Here is a 25,479-nt window from a genome sequence, read left to right on the forward strand (position 1 = left end):
TCTTGTCTGTGTTTGAATAATATAAAAATTACATACCTTTATTCAAAGACTGCAAATACTATGTTTAATGAAATCTAAAACAGCCCCCAACCAGCGAAACCCGCACAAGGGAGCAAACACGAATGTCTCATTTGCATGTGTGTGCACAACTCCTTATCGCCGTGTGTTTAGGGTGTTCGTTAATACATACATATACTTATGACGTACCTACACTATACAGGGTGCTTCCTGTAACAGGAGCAATAAATTAAACTAAAAGCTGTACTCCTCAAACTGACCAACATTTGTTCAGCAACTTTTAAAAATTATGAATTCTTTAGACTTCCTCTTTTTCATACAAAATAAATATTGCCTTCAATGTACGCTGACATCAGTGTGTTTGACGTTGCGTGTCACGCTTTAAACATAACAAAATTTGCAATAAATTTCGTCTTAGAATAAACTTAAATTAAAAGTATAATAAAAATCAAAACATGAGTTATTTTCAAAAGCTGCTGAACAAATGTTGGTCAGTTTGAGGAGTACAGCCTACAGTTTAATTTATTGCTCCTGTAACAGGAAACACCCTATATAATACGAAATGTTGAAGTATAATTTTTTCTTGTTTCGTTACAAAATTTTCAATAGATGTATAATTCGAAAACTTTTAACCGACTACAATAAGTATTTCACAATTTAAAATCTACGAAACCGTTTGGGTTTTAAGGCGGGCAAAAAAAGTGGTAGTTACATGTAAAATAGGTAAAAATTTCACTCGCAAAACGTCGTAATATGTGTAAATATCTTACCTACTTACACCTCTTCAAATATATAATTTGATGGCGCAACCTCGTCGAGTATGAAATAATGTGTTACTAAACCTTCTACCTCGCAAGTTAATCCCAAATAAGGCCACAAGACTTCACACGGTCCGCCGAAGGCCCGGTATTTAATTACAAAGCTTAAGACTACGGCTACCATCAGTTTGGCACTGACATAAACGCTATCGAAAATGTAATTTACTTTCTATACATCTCGCTCGTACTCACATATTAGTGCTAACGAGATGTATAGAAAGTAAATTACGTTCTCGATAGCGTATATGTCAGTTTTGACACTGTCAGTGACTCATGGTACGGGTTCTTAGGTGAAATCGTTAAGTGCTCAAGTATGACTATACTAACTATGTATACATTTTTTCACCTTATTGCAATGGATTTAGGTAAAGATATGTATACCTGCATATTTATGAATTCGAATAATATACCTTATCAGAAACGTTGAGGCGTCTTTCTTTGAACCTCTTAGAGTTTTTAACAGAACTCTTAGGGGTTTTAAATCATCAGACACTTAGATTATGTTCAGTAATTGAGGAAACTATTTATGCCGATTATGGTTGTAACATTCTCTTTTACACTTCGTCTTACGCAGCGTAAATTATGAGATTATTTAAGATTTTTTCTTAATTTGGTGGCTGTAGATGAAATATAAATTAGTACGACAGGCGTATCGACACTTCACGGTATTTCATCTGAAACATAATATTTATATTCCGTCTATTACGTCTACTACGTCGTAATTTTGTTTAAATAGGTACCTACTAACAACGTTGCATTTTGTTCCATTATGATAAAATTGATAAAACGTATGTGCTGCCAACAAATTTTGTGAGTGTGATAATACACCGCACCGCAGTAAATTGCACTTAGAAACAAATCTCTTGTGATGTCATTCTTGCTTGACGCTCCATTACTTTCGAGATGAAGGATTGTTGTTTAAAAAAAAACAAAGATGCGTGGAGTCTGTGGCACTTGCCATTATGTTTATGATATCTTATGATGAATTATGTGTAATAAATTTGGAGTGCATAATGAATATAACAAAATAGGTACCTACTTTACAAGTAATGATACCTATTAGGTAAAAAGTTTTACAGTAATTTAGTTGACGACGAAATATTCCTCTTGAATTTGCAATCAAAGCAGGTACTTACCTAAGTAACAATTAATTAATTAATCGAGCGGAGCAAAGGTCTCCGTTTCAGCGTAGACAAAAATGCTTTCGTATGTCCGGATGTTCTCCTCTACAGTTCACAATTCTGAACCGATTCTCGTGAAATTTTGCAATATTGTTCTGTTGATTCAGTTTTTGGAAATTTTCAAAATTGCGGCGCTTTGGGGGTTTGCGAGGTCTACTGCAGAGCTGTAACAGCTCACAGAGCAATCACTTTCACATAGCTTAAGCGTATAAGCTAACCGAACGGTATGCTAGTACAATACGAGTATACCTGGCTTAAATATTGGGTCCAGCAAAAGTCAGCTCAGCAAAGCCAGCAAATCGGTTAGTAGAGCGAGTGCAGACCCCTGTACGGCTGACCGCGGCACCTAAATAAAGCGCTAAAACAGTAACTATTGCTGAACATTTAAGATATATTTTAGCCAAATGGCAAAAAACGGAACCCTTATAGATTCGTCATGTCTGTCTGTCTGTCTGTCTGTCCGTCTGTCTGTCCGTCCGTATGTCACAGCCACTTTTCTCCGAAACTATAAGAACTATACTGTTGAAACTTGGTAAGTAGATGTATTCTGTGAACCGCATTAAGATTTTCACACAAAAATAGAAAAAAAACAATAATTTTTTTGAGGTTCCCCATACTTCGAACTGAAACTCAAAAATTTTTTTTTCATCAAACCCATACGTGTGGGGTATCTATGGATAGGTCTTCAAAAATGATATTGAGGTTTCTAATATCATTTTTTTCTAAACTGAATAGTTTGCGCGAGAGACACTTCCAAAGTGGTAAAATGTGTGTCCCCCCCCCTGTAACTTCTAAAATAAGAGAATGATAAAACTAAAAAAAATATACGATGTACACTACCATGTAAACTTCCACCGAAAATTGGTTTGAACGAGATCTAGTAAGTAGTTTTTTTTTAATACGTCATAAATCGCCGAAATGCGGAACCCTTCATGGGCGAGTCCGACTCGCACTTGGCCGCTTTTTAATAATATACGTTGATGGCAAACATGCATACGGCCCGCTGATGGTAAGTTCCCGACCCTTTAAAAACCTGTAGGTATCTACGTTCCTTTTCTGAAAAACCGCTTACTCTATAGTTCTACGAGATGGTACGACCACTATAACGCTTGGGTGGCTCCTGTGATGTTGCTTATGTCCATGGGCGACGATGCCCGCTTCCCATCAGGCGGCTCGTCTGCTCGTTTGCTGACTATTACATAAAAAAAAAACATGTAGCGTCACTTGTTGTGCGCGCGTGTACTTTTGTTTTAAGATGGGTAATTTTGCAAAAACGATTTAAGTACCTACACTGCATGCACGAAATTTGTAGAATTGGGACTATGGAGGTGAGAGGGTGTGCATTACGCCTGGGCACCAGAATGCTTAAGCATGACTTGCGATGTCACGGAGCTCCAAAATATATGTCAAGCACGATTTCTGTTCTGATGCAGGGTGTGAAAACACAGTGTAAGAACACAGAACTGTACAGTGTCAAGTCAAACTATTAATGTAACATGCCGCATTTTGTCTGCTATCCGGCAAAGTTAAATAGGCTGTGTGGGTAACCGCTCCCCGGAGGCTGGTGGGGTCCTATCAAACTTACTAATTGCTCGTAACAGCGTGTTAATCTTGCAAGATATCTCGTTAAAACGTAGAGATTGTGAAGTCAAAATTTACCGGGAAGACCGGCTTTTGAGTTTGTGACCAAAAAATCTTTTTACTCCTTTAAGGTTCCCGGGATGAAATTTTATGTCCTTTCCTGGAATTCAAAACATTTTCATACGAAATTCCATCTAAATCGGTTCAGGGTTATTCTGAATTTTATTAGTTAACAATAGATTTTAAGTCACTTTGTACCTAACACTAATGGATCATAAATCATAATTAAGTTATCTGAATAAAGAAATTATATATATATTAAACGTGAAGAGGTAACAGACAGACAGAAAAAGTTACTCGCATTTATATATTCCCGCATCCGGCCCAAGTTATCTAACAACAAAACTACAAACTCCCATTTTCCAGCAATAGCAAAAAGCGGCCAAGTGCGAGTCGGACTCGCCCATGAAGGGTTCCGTATTTAGGCGATTTATGACGTACTAGCTGTTGCCCGCGACTTCGTACGCGTGGATTTGTATATTGGTGGTTATATATTCTACATTAGCTTAGAACAATATGCAGCAAAATATTGCAGTAGGACGGTTAATCATTTGTTAATTATTCATATTATACAACGCATGAGACTTGTCTTTCACAACCTACGAAGTTTCTAGCCCCTAACTAAATAAAATTGTTCTCGACATAATCCCTCTAAACCCCCTTTAGAAGATATTCATGTCATCTATTTAATAAAACCTACTACCTAACTACCTATTTACGAAGTTTGAAGTAAATAAAATTTGAACCCTATATAAACTTTCAACCCCTTTTTAACCATTTTAGGGGATGAATTTTTAAAAACGCTGAAATTACTTTTCTTGTATTCTAATAATAATGCCTCTGTACAAAGATTCAAGCCCCGTTCTCACAAAAATGTTTGAACTCCATACAAACTTTCAACCCCTTTTTTCACCACCTTGAGATAAAAATTTTCATTAACGCTGAAATTATTTTTTTTCCATTTTAAAATAATACCGTTTTATGAAGTTTCAAGTACCTAGCTTAAAATAAAATTCGAACCCCGTACAAAACTTCAACCCCTTTTTAAACCTGTTGGGGGATGAATTTTACAAAACGCTGAAATTACTTGTATTGTCGTCTAATAATATCCCCAAATACAAAGATTCAAGTCCCGCGCTCGAAAAAATGTTTGATATCCATAAAAACTTTCAACCCTTTTTTCACCACCTTAGGGGATGAATTTTCAAAAACTCTGAAATTAGTTTTCTTGTATTTAAATTTAATATCTATTTGCAAAGTGTCAAGTTCCTAGCTTAAAATAAAATTTGCACCCCAAGACGAACTTTCATCCCCTTTTTAACCCCCTTAGGGGTTGAATTTCCAAAAACGTCACAATCACTTTATTTTGTGATCGGCTATTATGCCTTTCAAAGAAGTTTCAAAGCATTTGTAATGGATTCAAACTTTCAACCCCTTTTTAACCCTGTTAGGGGATGAATTTTCAAAAACTCTGAAATTACTTTTCCTGTCTTTTAATAATATCCCCAAATACAAAGATTCAAGTCCCGCGCTCGAAAAAATGTTTGATATCCATACAAACTTTCAACCCTTTTTTCACCACCTTAGGGGATGAATTTTCATAAACGCTGAAATTAGTTTTCTTGTATTTAAATTTAATATCTATTTGCAAAGTTTCAAGTTCCTAGCTTAAAATAAAATTTGCACCCCAAGACGAACTTTCATCCCCTTTTTAACCCCCTTAGGGGTTGAATTTCCAAAAACGTCGCAATTACTTTATTTTGTGATCGGCTATTATGCCTTTCAAAGAAGTTTCAAAGCATTTGTAATGGATTCAAACTTTCAACCCCTTTTTAACCCTGTTAGGGGATGAATTTTCAAAAACGCTGAAATTACTTTTCCTATCTTTTAATAATATCCTCAAATACAAAGATTCAAGTCCCGCGCTCGAAAAAATGTTTGATATCCATACAAACTTTCAACCCTTTTTTCACCACCTTAGGGGATGAATTTTCAAAAACGCTGAAATTAGTTTTCTTGTATTTAAATTTAATATCTATTTGCAAAGTTTCAAGTTCCTAGCTTAAAATGAAATTTGCACCCCAAGACGAACTTTCATCCCCTTTTTTAACCCCCTTAGGGGTTGAATTTCCAAAAACGTCGCAATCACTTTATTTTGTGATCGGCTATTATGCCTTTCAAAGAAGTTTCAAAGCATTTGTAATGGATTCAAACTTTCAACCCCTTTTTAACCCTGTTAGGGGATGAATTTTCAAAAACGGTGAATGTACTTTTCCTGTCTTTTAATAATATCCCCAAATACAAAGATTCAAGTCCCGCGCTCGAAAAAATGTTTGATATCCATACAAACTTTCAACCCTTTTTTCACCACCTTAGGGGATGAATTTTTAAAAACTCTGAAATTAGTTTTCTTGTATTTAAATTTCATATCTATTTGCAAAGTTTCAAGTTCCTATCTTAAAATGAAATTTGCACCCCAAGACGAACTTTCATCCCCTTTTTAACCCCCTTAGGGGTTGAATTTCCAAAAACGTCGCAATTACTTTATTTTGTAATTGGCTATTATGCCTTTCTAAGAAGTTTCAAAGCATTTGTAATGGATTCAAACTTTCAACCCCTTTTTAACCCTGTTAGGGGATGAATTTTCAAAAACGCTGAAATTACTTTTCCTGTCTTATAATAATATCCCCATATACAAAGTTTCAAGTCCCACACTCACAAAAATATTTGAGATCCATACAAATTTTCAACCCGTTTTTCACCACCTTGGGGGATGAATTTTCAAAAACGCTGAAATTAGTTTTCTTGTTTTTTAATATAATACATTTTTAGAAAGTTTCAAATTCCTAGCTTAAAATAAAACTTGTACCCCATACAACCTTTCATCCCCTTTTTAACCCCCTTAGGGGTTGAATTTTTCAAAATCGCTTCTTATCTCTTGTACACTTTATAAATGCAACCTAGTGTGCAAATTTCAACTTTCTAGCTTTTGTAGTTTCGGCTCTGCGTTGATGAATCAGTCAGTCAGTCAGTCAGTCAGTCAGTCAGTCAGTCAGGACACTTGCATTTATATATATAGATTAAAAAAAACTACTTGCTAGATCTCGTTCAAACCAATTTTCGGTGGAAGTTTACATGGTAATGTACATCATATATTTTTTTTAGTTTTATCATTCTCTTATTTTAGAAGTTAGGGGGGGGGGGGGGGGACACACATTTTACCACTTTGGAAGTGTCTTTCGCGCAAACTATTCAGTTTAGAAAAAAATGATATTAGGAACCTCAATATCATTTTTGAAGACCTATCCATAGATACCCCACACGTATGGGTTTGATGAAAAAAAATTTTTGAGTTTCAGTTCGAAGTATGGGGAACCCCAAAAATTTATTGTTTTTTTTCTATTTTTGTGTGAAAATCTTAATGCGGTTCACAGAATACATCTACTTACCAAGTTTCAACAGTATAGTTCTTATAGTTTCGGAGAAAAGTGGCTGTGACATACGGACGGACAGACAGACGGACAGACAGACGGACAGACAGACAGACATGACGAATCTATAAGGGTTCCGTTTTTTGCCATTTGGCTACGGAACCCTAAAAACTTCAAATTGTTTCCAATCATTTCATACGCTTTACTAAAATCATCCTTATTAATAAAGACATACGGTATAAAACAGGTTGTATGTGCGATGAGCGGAATGAATGGATTCCCGAATGATGGAATGAGTGAATGGATCCTTTGACGCGGTTGGAATGGGGATTCAGTTTTATGCTTAAACTTGTTTGGGGGCATTCCACGAGAATGTCGCTTACGTAACGATATTATTCTAATACTTCTGAAAATGCTGAGTAAGCTATATTAAGTCTGTTAATATTTCACGACTTGGCTAAGAAATTGGCAGTATAATCTAGAACTATAGGGATTTGATTAAGGTAGCTGCCATACAAGGCGAAAGCGTTACGTAAGCGACATTCTCGTAGAATGCCCCTTTGGCATCAGATACTTAGCTTTATGATGGTTGGTTTCCTATTATTAGCTTTTATTTAACTTCCATTGTAGATATATAAATAATAATTTTGGTAATTGTGATGACATTTTATAGTTCCAAATACAGAGATGTTTGCCTACAGTTCATTTTTTTTAGCATTAGTAATTTTAGCATTAGTAAAAAAGGTAAACATTCTTGATGTGTCTTTTAATTGAAAAACACGTTTTAAAAATAAGTCAGCACAGCAAATATGTAACAATTATGAATCTAATACGATCATTTATATTCTTCTGCTTTCGTAAGTAATAGTTACTGATTTTTGAAAAGCGTTTTTCAATTAAAAGACATGTCAAGATCGCTTACCATCTTTCTAATGCTAAAAAAACGAACTATACAGACAGTCAGCTCTGACTACATCATTTTCTTAGTAACATTATGATACTTATTTCAACTAAGTTCTTTTTACATACCTATACCTTATGTAATAAATACAGTGTACTGCATATTACATCATTTTGTCCTCGTATTGTGGTTTTAGGCATGCTTTGCCATAAATAGGTATACAAAATACAGGAAAACTGGACTATGGAATGAGTTTATTTTAATCACATGCATTTAGTTGATGTATTATTGCCGTACAATAAACAAGTGCGCTTTAAATCCTAGTTTAACCTTTTAACCGCCAGCAATTTTTGATCGAGCGTGCTCGTGTCGCCATCGACAGTAATTGTACCACGCAGAGTAAGGTTGGCATAGTTACGGGAGTTATAAATGTGCTGTAAAAACTAAATCAATCAGATCTTTGTCTTAATTTATCAGACTGTGGCGAAATGAGCTGGATAATATGTAATGTCTTATATATCAGATTCTGGCGGTTAAAGGGTTAAATATTAAATTTAGTATTGTGTGGCTGTATCCTAAAATACCACTGATAAATAGTGATATCCAGATAGTGTTTGATGCAAGATTGTGTGAAATGCAAATAATATTGTTTTGAAATTGTATTGATAATTGATGTATAGTCAAATATTGGAACACGATGCAAGGTAAGTTCCTCATTATAATTTTGGAAATACTGGATCATAATAATACGTTTCGTTTATCAATTAATCAGTGAGGTATATGGGGCATTATCTATGAAAAGGGACCTTATTGTCGATGGCGCTTACGCCACACAGCGTCGCACGGCATTGTATTTATATAGGAAAATCGTTAATAATGGCGTAAGCGCCATCGACAATAAGGTCCCTTTTCATAGATAACGTCACATATTATTTTGAGAGACCCAACCAAATGGAACCCAAATACGTATTTTAATAAATGTTTGCAACATTGCAAATATGTTTACTGTACAAGTACGCCATTTAGGGTTCTAGCTAAATTGGACATTCCAAAGCGTATGTATGGAACAACCAATTTAGCTAGGACCCTAAATGGCGTAACTATCCCGTGTGATGACCGTACCTAGAAATGTACATAGTAAGTACCTATGAACTGAAGTAGAATTAACTAGATTTGTGTGTAGTCACCAAAAACTTTATGTTGGATGTTTTTGTACCCCAAAGCATCCCAAAGGTATAAAGATAAAACTTTCATTCGGTCATTAAGACCGTTGTTGTTTTATTTTCTCCAATATGGAGGTATGGCCATTAATATGGTCATACAGGTTCTTTAAAAAAGTGTGACTAATTTGTTGGGGAAATATATAATTGCCGCATATTTGTCATCATTCACTTGAACATGTTTTACTTGAGGACAATGCAGCGTGACTCCTTCTTCCATACATCTCCGTCGCTCAACATCCAACCCTTACTTCCTTCCTGTTCATATCGTTTCTCATCGATCATTCATCTTTTCCTTGACATTGCTATATTTTTGGCAAACCAAACTGATGACTGGAGTCGCCTTAATATCTCTTTCACTCTTGCAGCCGCGAACATGCAAATGTGAATGAGAGATTTTTCACTGGTCGTCAGTTTGGTTTGCGGATGTTATTACCTCTTACTGCCCCTTCATATTTGTTTCTTATGATCTTGACACGTTAACATAAGTATGTGTAATTATTTAGGTAAATTTAGAATTAATGAAATATGTAATAAACGTTTGAAATTAAAGGTAAAATATAAAACTCACCGCTGCGGGCAATTATATAATATATATCGAATTACAGATTGCATATGCCGGGGAGACAAGGATCTCGAAAGCAACGAAGATTTCTGTTCAATTTATTGCAAATTACCAAGGTACGTTAATTGTAACAAACCTCTTAAAAAATAGTTTAATTAATCTCTATATTAGCCGAAAATAGACTAAGATTACCAAAACCTAGGTATAACAGAATCATTAGGTTGTGCACGTTTTAGTAAAATTGATTACAAATGTATGACATTATTTTTCTTGGTTAATAAACGTGTGTTGCATACAGCAGATATTTTCGGATTTTATATTTATTACGAGTATTGTTCTACGAGTACATTACGATACATGCATGAGTTCAGAACATTACGTCCAGAAGTTCTCTGTTGTTTCCTGGAGAAAACGTCACTTTTGACACGGACATATATAATCCATATCGTATCTAGACGGAATATTTGACGTAAAGTGTCATTGGATCTATGGAACTTGCTAACTATGTAAACAAAAGTCACTTGTAAATTTTTATTTTAAATTTGCCACTTTCAATATGACGGTTTGTTTAAATAGTTAGCAAGTTCTATAGAATGACACTTTATCTTAAAGTTCCAATCGGCCAGTTAATTTAGATCGTTCATTAGAAAACCCGTGTGTCTACATTGCTTATTATGTTTCAGATTTGACTGGTACTGGGGCAACGTCACTCGCTCCGAAGTGGAATATCTCCTCTTGAAATACCCAGGCAACTTCATTATCCGAGCTTGTAGTGATATCGACCATATACTCTGTGTGTCTTTTCGTCTAGACCCTAATTCTACCGTCAAAGGCACAACCAGCAGCTTTTCCCATATGAAATTGAAGCACTATAAAGGACAGTTTTCCCTAGATAAGAAAGAATATGTGCCAGTAGAGAAGATACCAGAACATTGCGAAAAAGTGGGCAAAGTGACGAGAATTTTTAATGCTACCGTGTTAAAACAAGATGAGAGTACGGTACTTGCAATGGCTAAGGTATTTTGCAAGCAACGACGAGCATATTTAATTTAAAATTTAAATGGGTACATAATAGTTTAATACCTACATACCTAGATCTCAATGCGAGTATTTAATTTAACCACAGTAAAAAAAAGGACACATGTATCCTGTCAATAGTGATATTAGTTGTTGTTAAACGATTAAATATTGTGTATATAATCTGTACATTTTAAACTGATTTGAAAGGTCAGCTGTTTGATGTTGTTAAAGGTTACTTTATTCATTCATTTCAGCCACCAATAGAGTCAAACTAACTCTTGATGTTTTCGCCACGCTCGCGCTCTTCAAAATACAGGGTGTACATTTTGTCAGTCAGTCGAGTCGAGTCGTTAACGGGGTGAATATATAGGTTATACTGAGTAACTACTACGGACCCAACCCCGAAATCGTCTTTTTAGGGTTCCGTACCCAAAGGGTAAAAACGGGACCCTATTACTAAGACTCTGCTGTCCGTCCGTCCGTCCGTCCGTCCGTCCGTCTGTCACCAGGCTGTATCTCACGAGCCGTGATAGCTAGACAGTTGAAATTTTCACAGATGATGTATTTCTGTTGCCGCTATAACAACAAATACTAAAAACAGAATAAAATAAAGATTTAAGTGGGGCTCCCATAAAACAAACGTGATTTTTGACCGAAGTTAAGCAACGTCGGGCGGGGTCAGTACTTGTATGGGTGACCGTTTTTTTTGCTTGTTTTGCTCTATTTTTTGTTGATGGTGCGGAACCCTCCGTGCGCGAGTCCGACTCGCACTTGGCCGGTTTTATAGGGTTCCGTACCCAAAGGATAAAAACGGGACCCTACTACTAAGACTCCGCTGTCCGTCCGTCCGTCCGTCTGTCACCAGGCTGTATCTCACGAACCGTGATAGCTAGACAGTTGAAATTTTCACAGATGATGTATTTCTGTTGCCGCTATAACAACAAATACTAAAAACAAAATAAAATAAAGATTTAAGTGGGGTTCCCATACAACAAACGTGATTTTTGACCGAAGTTAAGCAACGTCGGGCGGGGTCAGTACTTGGATGGGTGACCGTTTTTTTGCTTGTTTTGCTCTATTTTTTGTTGATGGTGCGGAACCCTCCGTGCGCGAGTCCGACTCGCACTTGGCCGGTTTTTTTACAAAATATTTTCATCAGTCAGCCCAAATGTACGGGAGAGTCAATTTTATTTTCTCGATTTCGGGGTTGGCCCAATAGTAAAAGTTGCTCAGTATGACCCATATACCTAATTATTGACCACGTAAATTATTGCAGGTGACTAAAAAACAGTCTGTATGACGACCGGTCTGGCCTAGTGGGTACCCTGCCTGTGAAGCCGATCGATGGTCCTGGGTTCGAATCCCGGTAAGGGCATTTATTTGTGTGATGATATATTTGTTTCTGAGTCACGGATGTTTTCTATGTATTTAAGTATTTGTAATATTTCATTATATCGTGGTCTGAGTACCCAAAACACAATCCTTCTTGATCTTACCGTGGGACTTGGTCAATTTGTGTAAGAATGTCCCTATAACATTTATTTATTTAAATAATACTAATTATGTATTTGCGGCACTTGCAATTGAAACTCTGGGTCTTTGGTCGTCAGACACCAATAAAACTAGTAAATGAAATTTCTACCAAACTAGTCTGGCTGTCTCGACCTACGAGTTGGCGCATTTTTTTTTCCAAAAACTCAGCCTCACTGTGCAGAGGGGGAACGCGGCCAGTGTCCTGGGAACAATGCCTCAGGCAAATTTAGGATTTGATTTTTGATTTATTTATTTGTATAAAACACATTTGGATCAATTTAGAATCTGCCTTCATGTGGCAACTTCGTGGTGAGCGCTTTGAATTGATTGGATTGTTTAATGCCGAGCGTGGACGTGAGCACCTTGAGGCGGTAGTAATCTGGCATCTGGAAACAACATAAGAAGGTCAGGTCCCGTAGACAACATACACGCCTGTCGCTAACGCTACGTAGCGAACGAAACGCAACTATCACGGTGACATAGACACAAAGCGATTCGATGGCGAAGCGCAAGCGATCGTCACCTTGGCTATGCCGCCAGCCGGGCTAGCACATGATTGGCGCGACAGTATCTCGCGGCGAGATAGACTACCCGTCCCTCTTTTATTAACATAGATAGAAAAAGACGGGTAGTCTATCTCGCCGCGAGATACTGTCGCGCCAATCATGTGCTAGGGGTGCTGGATATAATATCACTCACTGGTGGCTAACAGTTTGTTGGTTTTCGATCCGACTATTTAGGGTTGGCCGCCATTTGAAGGGATAAAGTGGGTTTGCGTTACTTCGGTGTTCAATATAGGTAATGTTATAGTGGCAATAGGTACGCGTAAGGCATGCATAATATGTTCGCAACTGAATTGCGCTTCCATAATACATTAGACCTGGACCGCCAGTTGACCAGAGCGCAAGATGATAAACCTTAATCGACAATTAAAAATGTATTAGGATGACAGATGCGCACGAAAAGTTTCAATATTTTCAATTTCAATACATTACCTACTTAAGTTGGATTCGGATTGCTACATACGTAAAGCTTGACCAGTAATATATGATCATTGTCAAGAGGGCGCTGTTATTTTCATGTACAGGGTGACAGAGTTCAGTATAGAATGAAAAAAATAGTTCCAGTGAAATTCAAAACATGGCACGTGATCATATATTCCTGGTCAGACTTTAGGACGGGCACGGAGAACCAGTATTTTGCGCCATGAGTTGTTGACGGCCGATAGCAAATAGTAGGAAGCGCAGCGTGAATCTCGCAACCTAAACTCGAAGTTTTGGTTACGAGAATTTCATTGTTCGGTATCTATAGAAATAATAACTCAATGCAGCCAGTATATATAACATACCGAATCATTGACTTGTTCGATCCAGTCCGCATAGGACCCGACCAGCGTGAACACGGTCGGAGCGTTAGCGTACCCGCAGACCGTCGGACCGAACGATATGATGCCTACCAGCTTGCCAGACAGGATGGCCGGACCTCCAGCGTCGTGCTAGGAATTTAAAAAAAATCGGTAAAAGAATGATGTTCATAATTATACAAGGCATTGAACGAGGTATGTACAGCGACCTGTAAAATTGCATGAACTTTTTATTAATGGAATTCAGTCATAAAATGGCTGCTAATAAGTTGATGTTAAAAGAAATATACCGATATGTCTGATAAGATTAAGCAATTGAGAGTAATTATGTAAGTAATGAAATAAAAACTCAGGTATGATGCACGTAAGAAGGTTAAAATTCAAAATATCGGATTACCAATAAATTGGTACGCCGTACTCACATCACATGCCCCTTCTCCTGTGGTTAGCGTACCAGCGCAGAATTGCTCGTTAGTTATAAACTTACTGCAATCGAAATTAGAAAAACAATAAAAACAATTTTAGGGGCACCCCACACAAGCGTCTCCCGGGTGTCGATGTCGGCGTCTAGACAATTCTATGGCTGCTGCTTGTTAGCGTAACTACGCAGAAACGCTATTTTCCATAGCGCTGACTAGACACCGGTGCTCAAAAGACGCTAGTGTGGGGTGGCATATATATTACGGAAAATTTCACATTTCACATTTTTTTCTATCGAGCGACCTTTGTTTGTAATAACTACCTATATACCTAGGTACCTACTCTGTAGTTATGTTGTTAGCTGAGGCCTATATTTAGCGACATTGCTAAGGAGTGGAATGCGCTCTCGTCCTCTGTATTCCCTGAGAAATAAATTATCTCGGTCTTTCTAAAACAACAGTGAATATAGGCTATTGCTGAACCGGTGAGCTCCATCTTAGGTTCTATCTTCGGTTTCCATCAGTTGTGACTAGGGTCAAGCACCGATCAGTTCATACTAATAAAAAAGACAACTTCCAATATTGCAAATTAAGTAAGAGACCATAAATATTGTCAGCTAAAGTTGCAAACCTCGTAACTCAATTTCAAGGATTTGCAACTTTAGCCGACAATACCAAAGGGTCCAAACATCTTGTCTCGTCATAAGAGGTTGGCGACTATTCGATGGTATGGCGGAGATATGATTTACTTACTCGCCGTAGACTTCCCTACAGAAAGAGTTGGGGTAGACCGGCAGGAATTTGCGCTGTAGAAACACTGGCTCGTATGCGAGGCGGTTGGACATCTGTTGATTTGTATTTTACTTTAGTTTTTCTTATGCTATTGGAAGCAAAAGAGCAGACGAATGATCTGATGGTAAGCGATTACCGTCGCCCATGGACACGCGCAATACCAGAAGGATTGTAAGTGCGAGTGTAGTGTTAGTATCAATTAATTTGCTTTAAGTCTTGTAAATTTTTGAACCGCCTGCTATCTGAATCAGTTGATATTTGGTGTAGGTAAAAAATATATATCCATCAGTCGGTCGGTCGATGTCAGGTCATCACGGAGGTTAGAAGTAGGTAGATAGGTAAATCACAATAATTTTACCCGTTTGCTGTTTTTATAAATCGTCGTTTTTATAAAGCGCTGGTGGCCTAGCGGTAAGAGCGTGCGACTTGCAATCCGGAGGTCGCGGGTTCGAACCCCGGCTCGTACCAATGAGTTTTTCGGAACTTATGTACGAAATATCATTAGATATTTACCAGTCGCTTTTCGGTGAAGGAAAACATCGTGAGGAAACCTGACTAATCCCAATACGGGCCTAGTTTACCCTCTGGGTTGGAAGGTCAGACGACAGTCACTTTCGTAAAAACTAGTGCCCACGCCAATTACTGGGATTAGTTGCCAAGCGGACCCCGGGCTCCCATGAGCCGTAGCAAAATGCCGGGACAACGCGAGGAAGATGATGCTGTTTTTATAAATCGTCCTTACCCTAGTAACACCCCACCCCAACACAAGCACTTCAGAGGCGGCGGGGTTGTGGTCGAAGTGTGAGATGTCGATGATCTTCGGCACGCGGTGGAGGCTGAAGGCGAGGCGGTACCGCAGCCGGATGACGGCGATGTTGTCCGCCAGCGTGCGTGGGTTGTAGGTCGGGTGGAAGTATACCTGGAAACAATCAAAGGTCTGCTTTGTCAGAGACGTGACACGTGACAAAAAGGCTATCACAGAATGTTAGATATCTGCCTACTTTTGACGCACAGTCTAATACGCTACTCTTTATGGTGACTGTATCTATGTGGTATGTTTTAATTTTAATTTCAAACATTAATTCTGAGGATTCTTGTATTCATTGATTCATTAAAGTCCGAAAACTCCGAAATATAGAGCTAGATGAGATAATGAAGCGGTGTGCAAAATTAACTAGGTAATAGAAACACAAAACGTATTACTTTTAACCTGGTTCGTAGATAAACAATGAGTCACTTTCAGACCATGAGAAATGAAAAATCTGTATCAGAAGCATGTTTCTTATAGTTACTTAGCTCGATTTAACACAATCTAATTTAGATAGGTATACATAATCTAAGGATGTCTACGAGTTCCACGACCTACGTATGCAAAAGTTTTGCACAATATCTATGAGCGGGTGACGTCAGGGACCGAATGTTCGTTTCCGCTTTGTTTATTTGAGGGGCCCACTGATTACCAGCCCGCCGGACGATATCAGCCTGTCAGTTGTTCGGAGCTGTCACCTTTTGCGTTTAATTGACAGGCTGGCGGCCTAGCCAAGGTGACAATCGCTATCGCTTCGCCATCGAATCGCTTTGTGTCTCTCTATCACTCTTCCATATTAGTGTGACAGTGCCAGTTGCGTTTCGTTCGCTACGGAGCGTTAGCGATTGGCATGTTGTGTACGGGGCCATATCGTCCGGCGAACTGGTAATCTGTGGGCCCCTTTACCTCAAGTGCGTCGACAAGTTCGCCGCTGATCCTGCTGTGGTTGCTACCCACACGTACTTGAAGCACGCGAGGGTTTTCTCGGAAGAATCGGTTGTTGTACATACTGTGGAATATAGGAGAAATAATTCACACGCAAATTTATACTATCCAATGTCCTGCAAGTCTTTTTTTCTTTTGAATGTAATTTTCTGTTGGACAAATAATTTACTATACACATAAAACTGGCCCAAAAAGTTACTTTAAACGATTGCAGTCGAGATAAAGTGAGCAAAAAACTAATAAATGTAGAAGACGTCTCTGGACATTTAACAAAGTCGAAAGAGACGGGTTCGTCCCTTGAGAGCTTTTTTACGAAGCCACGTCCAAGAAGTACCTAAGTTAAACTTTCTAGCTTAGACCTTAATTAACTTATAACTTCACGAGATAATAATTTTTAAGAAAAAAAAAACCGACTTCTATGCGGCCCGGTGAAAGATTATTGTAGATGGTGCGCTATGTAGAAAAGGAGGTAAAACCACCCACTTTTCTAGTAGCATTTCGTTTCTGTAAGGCTCGCAGTTCTAACCTAACCTAACCCACTTTTGTTCGGTTCTGTGAGGATAGCAGTTTAAACCTAACCTAACCCACTTAACGGCGCATGCGGTGCGGTGTACGGGGGTTTGAGCGGGAGGGGTTTGGCCTCATCATACTTTATATCATAGTGGTTTATTCAGTTTAGGTATCATAGTGGTTTTCCGGGTCAAGGTCCGGGTCTGAATCCGAGTCCGGGTCCGAGTCCGGGTCTGAGTTCAGGTCCGAGTCCGAGTCCAGGTCCGGGTCCGGGTCCGAACCGGATCCGGGTACGAGTCCGGATCTGGATCCGAGTCCGGGTCCCAGTCCAAGTCAAAGTCGAAATTCGAAATCACCAAACGCGTACTATGCGTTGTTGAAGAGTTCTGTTCTGATCATCATCAGCAGTTCCAGTTCATCAAATGCGACAGTTTTTAATGTTAATGCTTTATTTTATGATGAAAATACAGAAAATTATATACGTGTGCCTTTAAAATTTGAGGAGTTCCCTAGATTCCTCATGGATCCCATGTTCAGAACTTGAGCTTGACATAAATATGGCTTAAAAACCTAACTTGCTTAGCAAACATAACGAAGAGGAAAAATCGCCAAACGCGAGCTATGCGTCGTTAAAGAGTTTCGTTCTGGTCATCATCAATTACACTTCCTCAAATGTTACTTTTTTGAATGTATATGCTTGATTTCTTGATAAAAACACAACAATCACTATATGTATGCCTTTAAGATTTGAAGAGTTCCCTCGATTCCTTATGGATCCCATCATCAGAACTCGAGCTTGACAGAAATGTGGCTTAAAAACTAAACTTGCTTAACAAACATAACGAAGAGGACAAATCGCCAAACGTGAACTATGGGTCGTTGAAGAGTTCTGTTCTGATCATCATCAGCAGTTGCACTTCATCAAATGCGACAGTTTTTAATAAAAATGCTTGATTTTCTGATGAAAATACAAAAATCTCTATAGGCACGCCTTTAAGATTTGAGGAGTTCCCTCAATTCCTCTTGGATCCCATCATCAGAACTCGAGCTTGACAAAAATGTGGCTTAAAAACTTAACTTGCTTAACAAACATAACTAAGAGGACAAATCGCCAAACGTGAACTATGGGTCGTTGAAGAGTTCTGTTCTGATCATCATCAGCAGTTCCACTTCATCAAATGCGACAGTTTTTAATAAAAATGCTTGATTTTCTGATGAAAGTACAAAAATCTCTATAGGCACGCCTTTAAGATTTGAGGAGTTCCCTCGATTCCTCATGGATCCCATCATCAGAACTCGAGCTTGACAAAAATGTGGCTTAAAAACTTAACTTGCTTAACAAACATAACGAAGAGGACAAATCGCCAAACGTGAACTATGCGTCGTTGAAGAGTTCCATTCTGATCATCATCAGCAGTTCCACTTCATCAAATGTCACGTTTTTGAATGTATATGCTTAATTTGTTGATAAAAACACAAAAATCACTATATGTATGCCTTTAAGATTTGAGGAGTTCCCTCGATTCCTCATGGATCCCATCATCAGAACTGGGTTTTGACAAAAACGGGACCAATCTGTATGCATATACATACAATGAAAAAAAGAATTTTCAAAATCGGTCCAGTAATGACGGAGATATGGAGTAACAAACATAAAAAAAAATAAAAAAAAACAACCGAATTGATAACCTCCTTCTTTGAGATTTGGAAGTCGGTTAAAAATAATTAATTAAGTTCGTAATTATTCCGTGGACAAACTTTAGCTTTAGTCTCGTTAGTATTCATAGGATATATAGAATCAATGTTTTTATTAAAGTGATTTCAAACTAGTTCGAAATTTATTTTCAATACGGGAGCGATAGCCACGATACCTTGGTGTTTGATTGAAAATAAATATTAAGATCGTAAATTGAATTGTGCGATCGGTAGGTGAATCAAATTCTATTAGTTTTTCTAAAATATATCAAATAAATAATGTGATTGAATAGGTAGATATTTCGGTCTGACCATCATCATCATCCTGCTAGGCCTTGTTCCCATTTACTTGGGGTCGGCCTTCCCTGTTCTTTTTCTCCATTCTGCACGATTGAGTGCAAGGTCGGCGTCTATATTGAGGTCTTTCAGGTCAGGTCTGACCAATTCTGATTTAAATCAATTTCAGTACAAATTTATTATATTGAGATACCTATCCAACTATTTTCTGATAACTAGACTAGCTGATGTGAAGTGCAATGTATTCGGTAGTTACAGTTTACAATTGGCTATGCTATGTCAGTTACCTTTACCTGAGAGAGCACCAGCAATGCTCTCACTGGCTCTCAGCCGTAGAATGCAGTCGCTGTGGCCGAAATCGGCTAGGAGGAGATAATGGTGATGATTACGAGTACTGTTTCTGCTCTAGCTATACCTACAAGAGCATAATATAATCAGCAGAGCTGATTCCGCGTTAGGGAAAGATAAAATTGTATAACACGTGTCATCTGTGACCACGCTACAACAACGCAAAGATCTCATTTTGTGTCACTATGATCACAAAACTATGCTACCGCTGTATGCGGAGCACTCACACTCACAGTTGCAAGCAAGCCGCCGACGTCAGCACCAGGTCGTGCCAGTACAGCACCCCGCCGCACCAGAAGCGACCCATGATGTGGACGGAGACCATGAAGGGGTACTTCTGGATGACGGTGCGCTCGCCCTTATAGATGCGGCGCCCGGAGCGGCTGTGGTGCTCTTTTAGGTCCTCCAGCTCGGGTTTTGGATCTGGAGAGTAGTTTTACTGAACATATAATTCATCCCGATGGCGTACATAAATATCACTACATAGTATAAAACAAAGCCGCTCCCCGCTGTCTGTCTGTCCCTATGTATGCTTAGATTTTTAAAACTACGCGACGGATTTTGATGCGGTTTTTTTAGTAGATGGAATGATTCAAAAGGATGGTTTATGTATAAATTGTTAACCCGTGCGAAGCCGGGGCGGGTCGCTAGTATACTTATATTTAGCTAAAACTATAGTACAGCCACAATATGCCAAAAGTACTCGCTGCCTCAACTTTTTAAATAGAGATAAATATCTAAAGTTTCATTATATGGGACTTCCTAAATATATAAACAAACCGCCATATTGAAATTGTCTCTGAATTATGATTTCAATATCGTGGTTTGTTTACATAGTTCCATAGAATGACACTTTATAGTTTTATTCTAAATTTAGAACGTCTCTCTACGTCTCATGTAAAACATTCACACGTTCTAAAGTTTCTCACAGAGGCGTCTAAATGGGCTTTTTCTAAAATAAATATTGAAAACCTGATTCTTTCAAATCTGGACATTCTTGGGCTCATTCTACTCAGAATCGACAGCACTCTCCACACTTCCATTAAAAAAAGATGTCCCAAAATGTCCATTCCATTACGTCACGTTTTATTATGAGAAAATTTTTCACTTGTATGGACGTGACGTAGTGGAATGTACAATTTTCATACAAATTTTTGGGACATTTTTTTTTTATCATCAGGATTGAATATGCTAGTGATTCTGAGTTGAAAGAACCCAAAAACACCAGGATCTGTGAGAATCAGGTTTTCAATATTTATTTTAGAAAACGCCCAAAATCCAGTGGGGATGTTATATTTGTTCAGACATACCCTGAACTATCGTCTAGGACTGACAAATATTGCTTTAGAAAACAATATCTCCTATAGTGTTTCCCTTTGCTTAGCGACCAAAATGAATGTTTGATTTATCCTCAATATCCTCATCAAAGATTGGGCTGGACCAAAGAGAATAGAGTTAGAGAGAGTTATTGTCAAATTATGTAACCACAATAAATTTACTGCCATCTTTCGACAGAAGATTAAAACTTTTAGAACGTCATTTGACTTTGATCCCTATTCCTGCACTGATATGTGTTAAATTTGTTAAATATGAAAAAATTACTCCTTCTACTCGAGACGAGCCCAAAGGTTATGGCGCCATCGCTCGAAAATATTGCACCATACCTTTGGCCTAGTCTTGATCAAAGTCAAATGGCGTTCTAAAAGTCTTAATCTTCTGTCGAAAGATGGCAGTAAATTTATTGTGGCTACATAATTTTCTTTGACAATCCGCCTCTATTTCAAATTCTCTTTGGCCGGACTCACCCCAGTAAATATTGGTTAAATTTGCTTCATCAAACTTATGTTCGTCCTTTAGCTTTTCTCCTAGCATCTTATCGGCTACCTCTTCAATTATTTCCTCGTCAAGACCTGGAACTTCATCTTTCATATTCATTGACCTTCTAAACGATTGTACAATTCTGGCGGAGTTTTTTTCAGAAATGATTTTTAAAATATCATCTCGATTCATTTTATCTTTCAATTTCAAATAGAGATTTTTGGGTTCTTCGTTTGACTGAAACTGTCTGAAGCCATCATTATCATTTAGAGCTTCGTAGAAATTAGTTTCGTTTAACGTGGAGTCTCTACTTTCATTTAACAATAATTCCGCCATCTTTTCTTTATCGATAACATATTTGCTTATCGTATTTAGTTTTTCTCTTAATTCGTTCAACTTTGGATTGTCTGTTGCATTTACATCAAGAATATCTACTAAGTTGCTAGCTATATCACTAACAGATGGTTCTTTATACATATCGTTAGTAGCGAGAGCACATGAAAAATATAAAACAGTAAATATCAACATCTCAGCCGAGTTATGCGGTCGTAGCTGAACTAGTATTTTATTTTGTTTTGAAATAAATGTACCGATAAAATTTTACGATTACGTTATCGGTCGTTTCTTTCTATTATTTACAGCTCACTCATAGTGAGAACGCAAAAAATGATAATATTAAAATAAAATATATATTACGACTATTTATATACGATACTCTCAGCAATCGTAACAGAATACAGATGGTGAAATAGTTAAAATGACGATATTAAAATTGAGATACAACACAAGCAAATTCCTGGGCAAAGAGTAGTAGCTAGACTAATAGCTAGCTAGTATTTATCTTAATTCACTGCAAAATCTTGTACTATTATTATACGTTTATTATGTTTTTACCATATTTATGCTGCTATTATACTATACAATCATTACAATTTCACTGCCAAATGATTATTCGATCAACATTTTAAAAGCCTTCTGACCTCGCATTACCCATTCATCACCAATAAGTTCATAATACTACATTATAAATTCAAATGTTTTGAACGTCGGCGTTCGACAGTGACTATTCAATTCGGCAATTAATTGAATTTGCAAATCCATTAGCGATAATAAAGACATTCAAAAGTCAAAGTTATTTAACAAAGTTTGATAATAATTTTCAGTTGGTAATCAATGAAAATGGATCCTTTAACAAATCTGTTACATCGGTCTCTTGTAATTACTAATTACGTTGTATTATCAGCACCAGTGAGTCGCTTTTTGTTGCCGTTATTACACATTTAAAAGAAACGTTTTAAAAGTTACTGAGTAGAGGTAGAATGAGAAAATATGCCGAAGAAGTCATGCAGTACCGTTACTTTTACCAATTGCGTCAGATGCACTCGGTGCAAATAAGTAACAGACCCACAGGCTCCGCTTATAAAGCCCTTCTGCCCGAGAAATTGTAGGCGTCGAATGGTTGATAATGATTGATAAAAACTATCATATATCCATCCACAGGATTCAAACTATCTCCATAATAAATTTTATCTAAATCGGTTCAGCGAGCAACACCATTCACTTGTATCCTACGGCAACCTATGTTTGTTTACCCGTAGTATTAGTAATATTTTGACTGTAGGTACTATTAATGTATTATGTAATTTAACAGAACTATAAATTGTATAGTCTAGGTCTAGTCTAGTCTAGCTGTTGTACCTACTAAACAAGTCAAGACTGGAAGTCGTAGTTATATACTAAAGAGTGATGGGCTGTGATCTTTGGGTCCTATTAGCTCATAGGTTAAGCCCTAATCTAGATCACTAACCGTCAGAGCGGCCCTTAATCTTTAGCACTATTGCTCTAGTAAATTAGTTTCTCTCGTCTCCTCATAATCTATCATAGGTACTCTTTCGGTTGGGACATTTTTTCCCCTACTCAATACCACCCGTGATGGATGCCCGGAAACAGGAACTGACAGCCGTGTCCGTCTTATCATATTTTATCTTTATCTTTTATCTTTATCTTTTATATCTCCAAGAGCTTTGATGTCGAAGTTCAAGGATAATTGTATCCTCCGGGGTTGGAGAATGTTAATTTTTAAGTGGCTTCCGTATTGTGAAGTAAAATTTCTTGCGATGATTTTTAAAGAATTGTTTTTTGTAGCTAACTTAATGTGTAGGTAGGTACATTTTATTTGCGCTCGTATTTCTCATATGAGTAGAACTTGCGCCCGGTAAATAGAGCCCTTTTTGTTGACATTGTTTGACGTGACCCATATTGAACCACCGCGCTGCCGATCCAATTATTGGGGCATACTCGCATAAACACTTCCCCGTGATACCGAGAGCCGGAGTGTAACCTGATTGGCAAGGACATCGGTTATTAGGTACAATGTTTTTGTCGGCTTTGGAATTTTAATTAAAAAACATTGTGATGGTCTACTGACAATTGTTGATTTTGTTAACCTTTTGGACGCCAATGACCGATATATCCGCACCGTAGGTTCAACGCCAAAGACCGATCAATCGGTCACAGACCACAGAGCAACTTAGACCTACGTGCATATGCATAAATTTCAATTTCAGTTTAGACACTTCGGTGACGTGGCGTCTGCGTGACAGCTTTTGTGTTTGACACGGCGACGAAAAGGTTAAAAGTGCGCAAAAGCATGGGGTGTTCTTAATAATTAAACCTTAGATGACATGTTCGTATCCTTTAATTTCTATAATTACTTACTACTACTAGTACATTTAGATACCATACAAATATTGCTAGATTAATTAGTAAAGTTAGCACAACCTTTCCTTTATAACCTATATTTTCTGTTTCCAAATAACTTTCAGAGTAATTCAGAGTGAAAACGTTGGTCGTTGAAAACTATATGACATTACTTCCAGCGGCACCTAGCGAGGAGTAGCGGAACCCTGCAGTGCGGCGCCATCTGCCGACGAGCGGCGTTAACGAATTTCCTGAAAGCTAAAGTTTTCAGGAGGTTTCGCTGTAGTTAGTGCAAATAAAATCAGATGGCGCTGTCGAAGTGTAAAAGTTTCGTAAATGTATTGCTACTATTTTGTTTTTATCGAATAAATATTATTAGATGTCTATTAGGCATCACCAAGATACGACAACGATATGTTTAAGATCTAACCTGTCAAATTTGACATTTCCGCGATTCTGGAGATACTCTTGAACGATTTCCACAAGATATTATTACGATATTTTAACGTAAAAGTGACATTTGTTGCCCGAATTGAGCTGCAAAAGAGAACTAGTTGAAATCTAAACTATAACGATAGATATGTTGTAGTTTAGATTTACATATCGTATCGTTCTCTAGTCTAGAACGGATCTTGTTTTCCGAATACCGCGGTTTGTGGCTCTGAAATATTTTTGCAGTAGTTGATATTTTCACGCGTTTTCGCGTTTTTTATACCACGACAGAGGCAAAAAATCTAGCGGCCCGCTTGATGTTTATCAGTCACCGCAGTCCGTGGGCGCTTGACATTCTAGAAGCGTTACACAAGCGAAGCGTTGCCGCCCCTACAAGCTTACAAGGATTTCTCCTTGCGAGCACTGGCAACATTACTTATTATCAGGAACACAGTTGCGTTCTCGCGCGCGAGTCCATACTTGAAGTCAGAACGCAACTCATGCTAGCAGGTCGGGCCTTCTGTATGGTGGAGGTACTTCCTCAGTTATTAGGCTGCTCAAGATTCGACTGAGATGACATTTCGGTGCGCCCTAGCTCTCTTTCGGTTAGCCGTTTTTTAATTACATACAATAAAAAAAATGTTTATTTCAGTTTTTTTTTATAATCCATATTACAATACATACCCAGGTCCATATATGTTGTGTTTGATCACATGGGTAAATATGTTGAGTACCTACTTATCAATTTATGATCACTTACAAACTTATCATTTTCATCAATTTATCAATTTATCATCACTTACAAACTTACCATTTTCATCAATTTGTCAGGGTTCTGCAGTTGGTTTAGTAAAAATTGCAAAATGATGTCTGACCTATATTTCGCATTAACACAGTTGGATAATGTAGATCCTTCAGATAGAGCCTTCATCACGGCACGAATGGTGGCCGCTCCCTGCTGTCAGTGATAAAATAAACTAATTATACTATTATTATAATACTATTTTATGTGTAGGTATTCTTA

The 25,479-nt window shown here is 37.8% G+C and overlaps 2 protein-coding genes across 2 annotated transcripts in view; one reads left to right on the plus strand and one right to left on the minus strand.

Annotated features, from left to right (window-relative positions):
* LOC134657798 (inactive dipeptidyl peptidase 10) overlaps positions 1 to 25,479 on the plus strand; it is a 407,506-nt gene that overhangs the window by 98,473 nt on the left and 283,554 nt on the right. The gene's annotated exons all lie outside the window — the stretch shown is intronic.
* LOC134658128 (transmembrane protease serine 11G-like) lies at positions 12,607 to 21,896 on the minus strand. The gene is made up of 8 exons (XM_063513735.1): positions 21,311 to 21,896; positions 19,739 to 19,928; positions 16,617 to 16,719; positions 15,645 to 15,821; positions 14,864 to 14,955; positions 14,114 to 14,177; positions 13,677 to 13,823; positions 12,607 to 12,714 (listed from the first exon to the last, which is right to left on the minus strand). The coding sequence occupies exons 1-8, from the start codon at positions 21,849 to 21,851 to the stop codon at positions 12,607 to 12,609; spliced, it is 1,422 nt and encodes a 473-aa protein (XP_063369805.1). The 5' UTR covers positions 21,852 to 21,896.

This window comes from Cydia amplana, chromosome 21, assembly GCF_948474715.1.
Source record: "Cydia amplana chromosome 21, ilCydAmpl1.1, whole genome shotgun sequence".
In the NCBI taxonomy this organism is placed as follows: Eukaryota; Metazoa; Arthropoda; class Insecta; order Lepidoptera; family Tortricidae; genus Cydia; species Cydia amplana.

Bases quoted from the DNA above. Each gene is read 5' to 3' on its own strand.
- LOC134658128 (XM_063513735.1), bottom strand. From the start codon at position 21,851: ATGTTGATATTTACTGTTTTATATTTTTCATGTGCTCTCGCTACTAAC. The intron at 19,929-21,310 runs GTGAGTCCGGCC...ACTACTCTCCAG, and splicing joins TTTAACCAATATTTACTGGG to ATCCAAAACCCGAGCTGGAG. The intron at 12,715-13,676 runs GTATGTTATATA...TGTTGTTTCCAG, and splicing joins TCGAACAAGTCAATGATTCG to ATGCCAGATTACTACCGCCT.